The sequence below is a fragment of the Pan paniscus genome, chromosome 13 (assembly GCF_029289425.2).
Source record: "Pan paniscus chromosome 13, NHGRI_mPanPan1-v2.0_pri, whole genome shotgun sequence".
In the NCBI taxonomy this organism is placed as follows: domain Eukaryota; kingdom Metazoa; phylum Chordata; class Mammalia; order Primates; family Hominidae; genus Pan; species Pan paniscus.
Genome location: NC_073262.2, coordinates 136,025,501 through 136,037,734, shown reverse-complemented (window position 1 = coordinate 136,037,734; position 12,234 = coordinate 136,025,501). Strand labels below are relative to the sequence as shown.

Sequence of the window (12,234 nt, the reverse complement as noted above, 5' to 3'; positions counted from 1 at the left end):
GCAACCAAACAGAGGCACGCACTAGGGACGCTCCCAAGGCTCCACGTCCAGGGCAGCCAGGAAATGCTCATTGTGAACTCAGCCAAGGCATTCTTCCCAGAACAAGCTCCTTCCCTGATGGCCAGTGAGGGAAGGGATGGCAGGGCCTGTGAAGTACCATCTACCTATAGCACCTGTCGGAGGTGCAAACAAGACTCACAGGGACAAGATGGAGCTCAGGGGTGCGACAACCACACGGAGACCGCATATAATTTCCACTGTGCCACCCAATGCCAGTGTGACCATCTCAAATGAAACAGTGGCAGGGAGGGCAGGGAGGAGGCTTGCATGGGGCTGTGCAGGTGGGGGACCCTGGCTCAGGGCCCCACAGGTGGTATTTCTTAACATACCCCATCTGCATCTTCAATGATGTCCTTCCCGATCGAGGCCAGTGTGGTCCACTTGCAGTTATTGGTTGCACGCACAGCACAGCGCTTGTGGGCCTTAAATTTGCACACTATGAGAGAAGGGGCACATGAGCCTACAAGCTGTGTCTGTGCCAGGAGCTTCCCATGCTGAGCAGTGTTGTGAGAACCGTCCAGCTCCAGAAAAGTCAAGGAAGGAACCAATGGCACTCCCATTTTATAAGTGAACTACTGTGATACGCTTAGAGGCTGATGGCGGTGGGACCGGCAGCAGCAGCAGGGAAAGCTGGGGATCAGTAAGCTTTCTGTAACAGGCCAGAGAGTGAGCAGTGGAGACTCTGCAGGTCGCAACCAGCTTCTGTCACCACTAATCAACTCTGTCATGTAGCACAAAAGCAGCCAGAGACAATGTTTTTTTACGGACACAAATTTGAATTTCATGTAATTTTCACGTGTCACAAAATATGATTCTTCTTTTGATTTTTTCCAATCATTTAAAAATTTAAAAGCCAGTCTGAAGCGTGGGAGCTGTACAAAAACAGGCAGAGGCAGGGTGTGGTCCGGGCTATAGCTAACAAGCCCTGCTCTAGCCCATTGCTTTTGCCACCAGACTGAATGCCCTTGCCCAAACCCTGCAGCCCTGACCTCAAGTCTGTAACACACTTTCAGTCCATATATGCACAGCCCCATTTCCCCGGCTGCAGAGTGTGAGACACAGGGGCCGACCACTGTTCCTTCAGTGCCTTTCCCTCTGTGTGCTCTACGTTTCCCCTGTTTCTCCTTTTGCCACCCACCACTTCCCTTCTTTTCACTCTGAGCACTATAAAAAATGATTTATCAAGGACTCTTTGGCAGGTAAAATAAACAAGAATGGCATCACAGAAATCGCTGTGCCCTTGACTGACCACATGGGTGACAACGGCTTATTTATGGTGACTGGGTTTGGATTTCCAAGGCTTTATCAAGTAAAATGCCAGGCCACCTTTCCTGACAGAATAACAAACGCACATCCGTACCCTCGCAGGACAGCCCGTGCGACGTGACCCCAGACAGAGCCTCACGGCACACATTGCAGTAGGTCGGCCTCGCGTGGGAACAGGCGTACCAATTGTGCATCCCTGAGAAGTGGTCCATGCTGTACTGGGTGGGCTGGAAGAACGAAACCAAGACAGCAAAGATAAGACTTCTCTTTTAAATTGTTAAATGCAGTAACTTGGACAAGATTAAACAAAGTATCCAAGAGAGGAGAGGAGGAAGGTTTATAAAGGACAGGTCTGCTGAGAGGACAAGCAATAAGCTTTAATTGTATAAAGAACATGCTAAGAACGTGAGCTCCAGACTGTGGGTCCGCACGCGGGAGACACTCAGACAGCAGACACTGGGGTGAGGGAGGCAACAGGAGGCATTTGGAGAAGGGTGTTTTCTTTTTTAACCTCAAAGTGCTCCCTGTTCTGCACAGTCTTTAATGCTGCAATCCAATCTTCCATTTCTTTTCTGTTATCAGCACACAAGATGAGCTTCCTGCATGGAGTTATGACCTAGAGAAAGAAACAGGTTCAACAGATCCATGAACAAAAGGCAAGTGCTGATAGCTATGAACGCTTTCTTAAAACCGACCTCACACAGACATAAAAATTACTATTTCATTCAGGTATTCACACTGAACCGAAAACAAAAATGGTTATCAAGGATCACTAAAAATTAAAAATAAGAATGATCTCAAACCAAAAAGACTAAAGTGAATATATAGTGAAATTTAGTTTTTATATATTCATCAGCAATCAATTTAAGTGGACATTTATAATTGCTTGCTACTTAGACACAGTAGTAAACCCTAGGAAATAAAAAAAGAAGTAACAACTGTTGTTTTCCGAACAGTGGAAGACACAGTTGCTACTGCTTCAGGGAGCCCACAGTGATGGCCAGCATTTGAACAGTTGAGGGAAGTCTGCTCAGCTGTAAGTCTAGAATACCATGAGCATGTATCACATATAAATGTTCTTGTAGAACACCTCAATATCAGACTATGCAGGACCTGAACAACTTGACTGGAAATAAAGTTGTGACCTGGTAATAATCAACAAATGAAAATGATATCCATAATATATAAAGGGTTCTTATCAATCAGCAGAAAAAAATCTTCCTGATATAAAAAAAGCTATGAACTTGCATTTCACAAAAGAAATACATCAACATTCTTTTCAATTTTTTTTGTGGGTACATAGTAGGTATATGTATTTATGGGGCATATGAGACCCTCTAATACAGGCACAGAACAATCACAGAGTAAATGGGGTATCCATTGCCTCAAGGATTTATCCTTTCTCTGTGTTATAAACAATCCAAGTATACTCTGAGTTATTTTTAAATGTACAGCAAATTATTAACTGTTGTCACCCCATTGTGCTATCAAATACTAGATCTCGTTTATTCTAACTACATTTTTGTACCTATTAACCATCCCCCCAGCCCCACTACCCTTCCCAGCCTCTGGTAACCATCAATCTACTGCCTATCTCCATTAGTTCAACTGTTTTCTTTTTTTTTTTTTTTTTTTAGCTCCCACGAATAAGTAAGAACATGTGAAGTTTGTCTTTCTGTGCTTGGCTTACTTCACTTAACATTAAGTGTCCTCCTGTTCCATCCATGTTGTTGCAAATGACAGGATCTCATTCTTTTTCATGGCTGAATAGTACTCCATGTGTATATGTAGCACATTTTCTTTATCCATGTGTCTGCTGATGAACACTTAGGTTGCTTCCAAATCTTGGCTATTGCAAATAGTGCTGCAGACATCTCTTCGATACACTGATTTCCTCTCTCTTTGGTATATACCTAGCAGTGGGATTGCTGGATCACACGGTAATTGCATTTTGAGTTTCTGAGGAACCTCCAAACTGTTCTCCATGGTGGTTGTACTCATTTACAATCCTACCAGCAGTGTACGGTTCCCTTTTCTCCACATCCTCGCCAGCATTTGTTATTGCCTGTCTTTTGGATAAAAGTCATTGTAACTGGGGTAAGACATTATCTCATTGTAATTTTTATTTGCATTTCTCTGATGATCAATGATATTGAGCACTTTTTCATATACCTACTTGCCATATGTATGTCTTCTTTTGAGAAATGTCTACTTTTCCTATTTTTTAACTGGATGATTAGATTTTTTCCCTTTTGAATTATTTGAGCTCCCGATTTATTCTGGTTATAATCCCTTGTCAGAGGAATAGTTTGCAATTTTTGTTTTGTTTTGTTTTTTTGAGACGGAGCCTCACTCTGTCCCCCAGGCTGGTGTGCAGTGGCGCAATCTCCGCTCACTGCAAACTCCGCCTCTTGGGTTCACGCCATTCTCCTGCCTCAGCCTCCCGAGTAGCTGGGACTACATGCGCCCGCCACCACACCCAGCTAATTTTTTGTATTTTTAGTAGAGACGAGGTTTCACTGTGTTAGCCAGGATGGTCACGATCTCCTGACCTCATGATCTGCCCACCTTGGCCTCCCAAAGTGCTGGGATTACAGGCGTGAGCAACCACGCCCAGCTAATTTTTTGTATTTTTAGTAGAGACGAGGTTTCACCATGTTAGCCAGGAGGTTCACAATCTCCTGACCTCATGATCCGCCCACCTTGGCCTCCCAAAGTGCTGGGATTACAGGCGTGAGCAACCACTCCTGGCTAATTTTTTGTATTTTTAATAGAGACGAGGTTTCACCGTGTTAGCCAGGATGGTCACGATCTCCTGACCTCGTGATCCGCCCACCTTGGCCTCCCAAAGTGCTGGGATTACAGGCATGAGCCACCGCGCCTGGCAGTTTGCAAATATTTTCTCCCATTCTGCGGGCTGTCTCCTCACTTTGTTGACTGTTTCCTTTGCTGTGCAGGAACTTTTTAACTTGTTAAAAACAGGAGCTTTTTTCACTGCTTTTTTCCTGCATTGCTAATACAGGAGCTTTAACCATTTGTCCACGTTTTGCTTTGGCTGCCTGTGCTTGTGGGAATTACTCAAGAAACCTTTGCCCAGTCCAACGTCCTAGAAAGTTTCCCCAGTGTTTTCACAGTTTCATAGTTTGAGGTCTTAAAGTCTTTAATCCATTTTGATTTGATATTTGCATATGGCAAGAAATGGGAGTCTAGTTTCATTCTTCTGCATATGGATAACCAGTTTTCCCAGCACCATTTATTGAAGAGACTGTCCTTTCCTCAGTATATGTTCTGGTACGTTTGTCAAAAATGTGTTCACTGTGGATGTATGAATTTATTTCTGGGTTCTCTATTCTGTTCCATTGTTCTGTGTCTGTTTTTATGCCAGTACCACGCCGTTTGGGTTAGTATAGCTCTGTAGTATAATGTGAAGTCAGAAAATGTGATTCTTCCAATTTTTCATCAGGAGAATTTTGGCTATTCTGGGTCTTTTGGCTATTCTGGATCCATATAAATTTTAGAATTATTTTTTCCATTTCTGTGAAGAATGTCATTGGTATTTTAATGGGAATTGCATTGAATCTGTAGATTGCTTTGGGTAATACGAACATTTTCACAATGTTGATTCTTCCAGTCCATGAACGCGGAGTATCTTTCCATTTTTTGTGTGTTCGCTCCCATTTCTTGCATCAATGTTTTGTAGTATTCATTACAGAAATCTCTCACTTCTTCAGTTAATTCTTAGGTATTTTATTTTATTTGCAACTACTGTAAATGGGATTACTTTCTTGATTTCTTTTCCGGATTGTGCACTGTTGGTACATACAGAAATGCTACTGAGTTTTGCATATTGATTTTGGATCCTGCAACTCTACTGAATTTATCAGTTTTAATAGTTTTTTTGGTGGGGTCTTTAGGTTTTTCCAAATATAAGATCACATCATCTGCAAACAAGGATAATTTGACTTCTTCCTTTCCAATTTGGATGCCCTTTATTTCTTTTTTTGTTGTTGTTTGATTGCTCTAGCTTGGACTTCCTCACAGAAGAAACACAAAATGGATAATAAGCAAGTAAAAAGCTGCTTAATCACTCTAGTCATCAGAGAATGCAAATGAAAATAGCAATCTATTTTTTGCCCATGGGATTGGCAAAGTTTTAAAAGATGACTATCCAGCACTGACAAACATGCGGGGGGAAAAGAGTTCTCCTCAAGTACTGACAGGAGGTAAACAGGGTATAAACTTTTTAGAGAAAAAATTGATAGTGTATATCAAAATTTTCAAGGGTCATAACCTTTTACTTAATTTTGTTTTATAATGATTATAATATAGCGATGGAGTTCCAAAGTCAAATCTACAAACAAGGTAGATTTAGAAATCTAGCTTTTATATCTCTCCCCTATCTTGGTTCCCATAGGCTGCTTTACCAAAAAAGAGAGAGAGAAAGTAAGGTTTCTCCTTCCATTTTTAAGATACGTGCAAACATGTATATCACATCGTCCCCTTTGTCAACAGCAGCATGGACACTTTTCTCCACCTTTGCCTTTCCATTTAATTACATACCCCGGCCATCACTCCTTAGCAATATCCAGGGCTTCCTCATTCTTTCAACAGTGGCACAGTACTCCACTGTATAGGACTCAGCCAGCGCCCTATGAATGGGAATTTTGTGCTGTTTAAAATTCTTCTGCGATTTCTCATAGTGTTGCCGTGAATTATCTTTACAAGGATCTTTTCCTGTTTTTACCAGTGTATCTCTGGGGTAAATTCCTAGAAGTAGAATTGCCCTGACAAAGAGTAAATGCACATGTAATTTTGCTAGCTATTGCCAAATTATTCCCACAGGGGTTGTACCATTTTGCATTCTCACCAACAGTGTTAGGAAAATGCTTGCTTCCCCATGGATTCAAAAACAAAATATGTTATTTAACTTTTAGATTTCAGCACATCTCATAGCTTTAATTTACATTAAGAAGACCCAATTTAGGAATACCCAATTTAAATTATTAAATGACCATGTTTCTGGCTCAGAAACCATAGAGAGTGCTTTACAGGGAGATTCTCCAGTGACTAAGTTTCACCGCAGAGGGGATAAATGGAACTGGGTCGCCAGTGCATGGTTCGCTTCTTCTTCCACATATCCTGGGTTGGTGGGAGAAGAACACCTGGGGCCAGGCTGGGTGTGGGAAGCAGCAGAGCTGGGAGAGAGTGAGGGCGAAGGAGAGACGGCAAAGGCAGGCCCGGAGGGGCCGTCTGCCTTCTGCCCTGCTGCTGTTCAAGCTTGAGAGCACCACAAACAGCCCCTCTCCCTCCACACACCCTGGCTCAGCAGATGCTTGCTAGGTGTCTCCTCTAGACTGGGGATTCTAACAACATGGTGAGCAAAGTTCCTCCCCTCAGAACTCACAGTGTGGAGAGGCAGGCAGATAATTATTTCCCACACTGACTCAGCCATGAAGACGACAAAGTGGGCCCTGAGAGTGGGACTCAGGGAGTCTCTGGACAGCCACTGAGGGACAGTCATGGGAGACTGGGAGCTGCCAAGGCCGAGTGGGTGCATGTCATCGGCACCGTCCCTGTCTACCTATCAAGTCTGAGCACACGTCCCTAACTGTTCACCCTGGGTGAGTTTTAATATTTGAACACTTTTGTCAGCATAGTAAATATAGTAAGAGAAAGATAATATACCTTACTGTGCATAACTCGGGGATTATATTAGGAGTCATGCAACAGGATATTTATAGAAGACAACAAGGAGATGTTTTAGGTCCTGAGTCTACTACTCCCACGGCAGCCTTTACGAGCTGAAGTGCCAACTTTGCTCCAGAACTCAGCCTCAGCGTTTGAGAAGATGGATCTTTGGGCCCACCTGACCCACACACTGAAGGAGAGGGTGTACTAGAATTGCTTTGTGGGTATTGGGCACTACTAGACAGCAAATTATAGACAAAAGCATTAGGTTTAAAGACAGTGAGTTAAGATACAAGTGACCAATGGCATCATTGCCTTCACCTGTGCTGTTGTTTGCAGACAATAAACACTGAGCAACAGATAAATGCCAGAGAACCTGGGTTTTGGCTTCTAAGGAAAAAACAGAAAAAACAAACAAACAAACAAACAAAACCTCTTATTTTTGCCTGTTCTGTTGTGAAGAAGCCTGAGAGAGACCCAGATCTGAAACCTACCTGGCCACTGATAAATTTGGGGAATGGGGGCAGACCCTCTTTGCTTCTCGTCAAGAAATGTGATGCTAGAAGCAACCTGCAGGGCTGTGGTGGAACTGAACAGGACCAAATGTGCACAGGGCCTGGTACATTCCCTGAGTCTGAAGCCCTTGCTAGCTGTGTAACTTAGAGCAGGTGCTTCTCCGCCCTGTGCCTCCACTGCCCCATCTGAAAACCGGAGCTATTAAGAGCAGTGTCGCATCCTAGCCTTGTTGTTGTGAGGTGCCAGTTGGTGCAACCTGATAATGTTCTGGGCACTGTCACTATCGGTGCTACCTCGGGGTCGAAGCCCTCAGCTTTGGTGTCATCATTTGACACTGCTGAGACCCCTTTCCCATGTGAGCATCTTTCTTGAGACTGCTCTGGTGTCAATGGTCCACTCTCTGGAGAGTCCCACCAAGTAAGTCAGAAGCCATCCTTCTTAGCTGCCCACAGAGGGGACACAACTGGGCCTGCCTTCTCTATGTCGGTCCCCAGCTGCACACAGGAGATTTGCCATGACTCACACTTCCATGCCATGCCTCCATCTTCTCAGCACACCCCTCCTGGCGAGCTCCAGCCCCCACACCAGCCAGCAGGCACCCCTTAGGTAAGGGCCCGCCTCCTCCTCCTCTGGCTGCCCTCCTACTCCTGCTCCCCTAACGCCAGCCACAGCCCAACCTCTGGTAGGGGAGGGTGATTCTCTTCGGGAGGCTGATTCTGGGGGATGTTCTGAGCAGCACTTCCTATTCAATCCCTTGATTTGGGAGACAGCGTGGGTAGGAAGGACCCAGGCGAGAAAGCAGGGGCTAGATACGGGCCCTCAGGCTATGCCTTCCTGGCTGCTCACCCTGCTCACCAGGGCAGGTGGCAGGGTGCAGGGAGATGCTCTAAGGAATACTAAGAGCATCCCTATGTCTGGACTGCAGCCAGTATCATAGCTACTGGCAACCAAGGAATGGTGTAAAAAAGCTGAAACTATCTCCAAAATCCAGCCTTCACAAAGAAAAGTCTTTGGAGACTAAAAGATGGCTCATATTTTTCAAGCAAATGTATTAAGTAAGAAACAGTTCACACCCCTGAATCAACTTAAAAGATAATTGCAAATCAGAAGCAGGGCAATAAGGCTGGTTGCAGTGGCTTACGCCTATAATCTCAGCACTTTGGGAGGCCGAGGCAGGTAGATCACTTGAGGTTAGGAGTTCGAGACCAGCCTGGCCAACATGGTAAAACCCCATCTCTAACTAAAAATACAAAAAATATCTGGACGTGGTGGCATATACCTGCAATCCCAGCTACTTGGGAGGCTGAGTTGGGAGGATCATTTGAACCTGGGAGGCGGAGGTTGCAGTGAGCCAAGATTGCACCACTGCACTCCAGCCTGGGCGACAGAGTGAGACCCTGTCTCAAAAAAAAAAAAAAAAAAAAAAAAAAGCAGGGCAATAAACTGAACTCAACAGGACAAATGAATGACATCCCAGGGACTCAAAAGGCCAGGCTGCAGGACGTCCCACCAAGAGGAGCAGAACTGCATCAGAGGTGACTGCATGGAAACCTACACACTGGAGAGAGAAAATATCCTCAGATCTTGATGCTTGATGACTGGAGAAAGAAACGTGATGTCACAGAGGAGGAGTGGATAAAATGGTGGATGCATTTCTCACAGAATCCTGAGGCAGGCTAGAACAGCCATAGACAGATGTGAATTTTTACACACCTGCTGGAATTCTCTTGAGGGTAACAGAACTTAAAAATCAGTAAGAGCAGACAAACTAATAGTAAAATGGACGAAAGGCTTGAATAGCTATTTCACAAATGGCCAATAAAGCACATGACCCGGTGCTCAATTTGATTAGTCATCAGGGAAGTACAAATTAAAGCTACAGGGTGATGCATCTCTCACAATGGCTGAGCTGTAACAGACAGTATCAAGTGCTGGTGACAGTGCAATTTGGTGCAACTACTTCAGAAAACAGCTGAACTTGTATATACCCTGTGACTCAGCAATTCCACCCACGCATCCCACAGAAATGCGAACGCATACCTTCCTCATCAAGGCATACAAGAATGTTCATAGCATCACTACTCTAAACAGGCCTACAGTGAATACACTGTAGTATACTCATACATTGGGAGACAAGCAATAATGTAATGAATCTTACAACAGCGAAAGAAATAAGCCTGACACAAGACGACATATACTCTGTGTAATTTCCTTATGCATTACATAAAGTTAAAAAAACAGACATAACTAATCTATGGTATTAGATGCTAGCTTCTCCTAGCAGCTGCTTTGACAGGAGGGGCACACAGGAGGGATTCCGGGGGCTGCAGTGTTCTCCGTGGTCGGGAACATGCATCAAGCTGTGCGTCTGTAACGAGTACACTCCTCCATGTGAATGCTGCACCTCAGTCAAAAAGGATACAGAACTTGGGATTTCTCAAAAACACATAACCACATAACTCAAAAGCAAAGTGTGCAGAGCTGCCCAGACTCCTGCATAAAATCTGGTTAGAAAATAACTGTACAAGAGACAGGGAGAGAAAGGTGGAAACATGAATATGAATATGAAATATGAAGCATGAATATGAGAGTCTGGCAGCACTATGTTAAAACAGTGTTAGAAATGGATTTTCAATGTTTATGAAAAAACTCTGTCTTATAAGGCAAATGCAAGTTAAAATTAGGAGATCCCATTTTTTAACCTACCAGATTCACAGAGATCAAATGTTTTATAATATGGTCTACTGATTCTCATACACTGGGCCAAAAATTAATACAACCTCTATGGAAACCATTTGGTAAAATCTGTCAGACTTGAAAATATACACCTGTGTCTCAACAACCATGCTTCTATAAATTTATCCTCTCCTGTATCTTCATGAGAAATCACATACTGTATATACAAGGTTATTTGTGGCGGCATTCACTATAAAGACAAAATATTTGAAACCAAACAAATACTGATCAATATAAGGCTGGTAGAGACTGGCTACAGTAATGACAGTACATTCATATAACAGAAAACTATGCAGCCACTAAAACCCCTGAAGCTACTCTACATGTTCTTATATGGAACAACCTCTAAGACACACTATTAATAGATAAAAGCCAACTGCAGGAAGAGTATGGGTACAGAGAAAACACTAATATTAGTCACCTCTAACTGAGAGGACCTCTGAGTGGCTGGGAAACACTTTATATCTTTTTAGCCTTAAGATTTCTGTACCACGTGCATGTGTTGCCAATCCAAAAATGAGCTATTAAAAAAGAATAAAGTCGGCCGGGCACAGTGGCTCACGCCTGTAATCCCAGGACTTTGGGAGGCCAAGGCGGGCAAATCACGAGGTCAGGAGATCGAGACCATCCTGGCTAACACAGTGAAACCCTGTCTCTATTAAAAATACAAAAAAATTAGCCGGGCATGGTGGCAGGCGCCTGTGGTCCCAGCTACTCAGGAGGCTGAGGCAGGACAGTGGCGTGAACCCGGCAGGTGGAATTTGCAGTGAGCCGAGATTACGCCACTGCACTCCAGCCTGGGCGACAGGGTGTGACTCCATCTTAAAAATAAATAAATAAATAAAAATAAAGTCTTACGTTTATATGTTAAGGATAAAAAAAAAGCTTTAAAATTCTATTTGAAAGAACAACTTTGGCTTCTATTCTTGATTCAAGTACATGATTTTCCAAGAGAAATGAAAAAATACCTTGCTACTCTAAATGAGTTGCCAAGCCAGACAAAATGTCCTCCCATGTCCTGGGAAGAATTAGCCCAGGGGGTTATTAAACCGCAGGGAGTGATCTCTGAGAAATCATGGTGAAAAAGGAGACATACTGGAGACATGCAGACGTGATTTCTCAAATGGAAAAGAGGGTGGACTCTGGCTTACACACACATGGCAGCTGATAGAACAAGGGACAGTTTGGCTAACATGGGCGAGGCGCAAAGAAGGTCTCGGCAATCCACCGGGTGTTTTCCAGGTTATCTGCTCCATTCAGCTTCTCCACAACCTGACGAACCCGGCTGAGGGGCCTGCTCACAGTCCCACAGCAAATGAGCTGATGTGGCCAGGACACCAGGCAGGGGGCTCCAGGCGGAGCCCTGGACCTCCATCCCGCAGCCTCTCCTCATCTGGGTGGTGCCTCACACCAGGGCCAGTGGGCAGGAGGCAGGGAAGCAACTGGCACTCACCACGAGCTCTCCCAAGCTCACTCAGTACAAGCGGTGTCTGGCACATTTCGTTTCCGTTTTGGCAGGGTGACTGGCTTGGAGGATCAGCACAAGGACGATACCAACATCTCATTAAGTCATCTGACTAGTTGCCCCTCCCACTCTGACCAGGTTTCCCAAGAGTTCAAAATAGAAGGTGGAGAAATAAGATCTGGAGGATAATGACAAAGGCAGTTCACTGATTGACATCAGGCTGAATCACAGCACCCAAATGGCTATGTCCTGTCCAACCATTTCTAACCATGAATTTGGACATGCAGGGATCTGGACGTGGATCTCATTCATAAATGACACTTTAAATGACAAAAAAGATCAAAGTCCAGCAAACTGTGTCACGCTGAAACCACAGGCCAAACCAAAAGGGCCTAAGAGTAATTAATGTGAGGCCCGGGGACCACAATGGTCCAACGGTCATGACGAGCGAGCAGGGATGGGTAGAGGCACAACACTCTGAATGGACCGCCTCTTCACTTTTC

General features: G+C 44.2%; 1 protein-coding gene across 4 annotated transcripts in view; it reads right to left on the bottom strand.

Moving 5' to 3' along the window:
* DGKD (diacylglycerol kinase delta) overlaps window positions 1–12,234 on the bottom strand; it is a 118,917-nt gene that overhangs the window by 37,312 nt on the left and 69,371 nt on the right. For all 4 annotated transcript variants that reach the window (XM_034955384.3, XM_055109235.2, XM_055109234.2 and 1 more), the window contains 3 exons: window positions 1,838–1,942; window positions 1,421–1,553; window positions 390–496 (listed from right to left, as the gene is read on the bottom strand). In XM_034955384.3, the coding sequence (XP_034811275.1) occupies window positions 390–496; window positions 1,421–1,553; window positions 1,838–1,942 (345 nt within the window). The remainder of the gene's footprint in view (window positions 1–389; window positions 497–1,420; window positions 1,554–1,837; window positions 1,943–12,234) is intronic.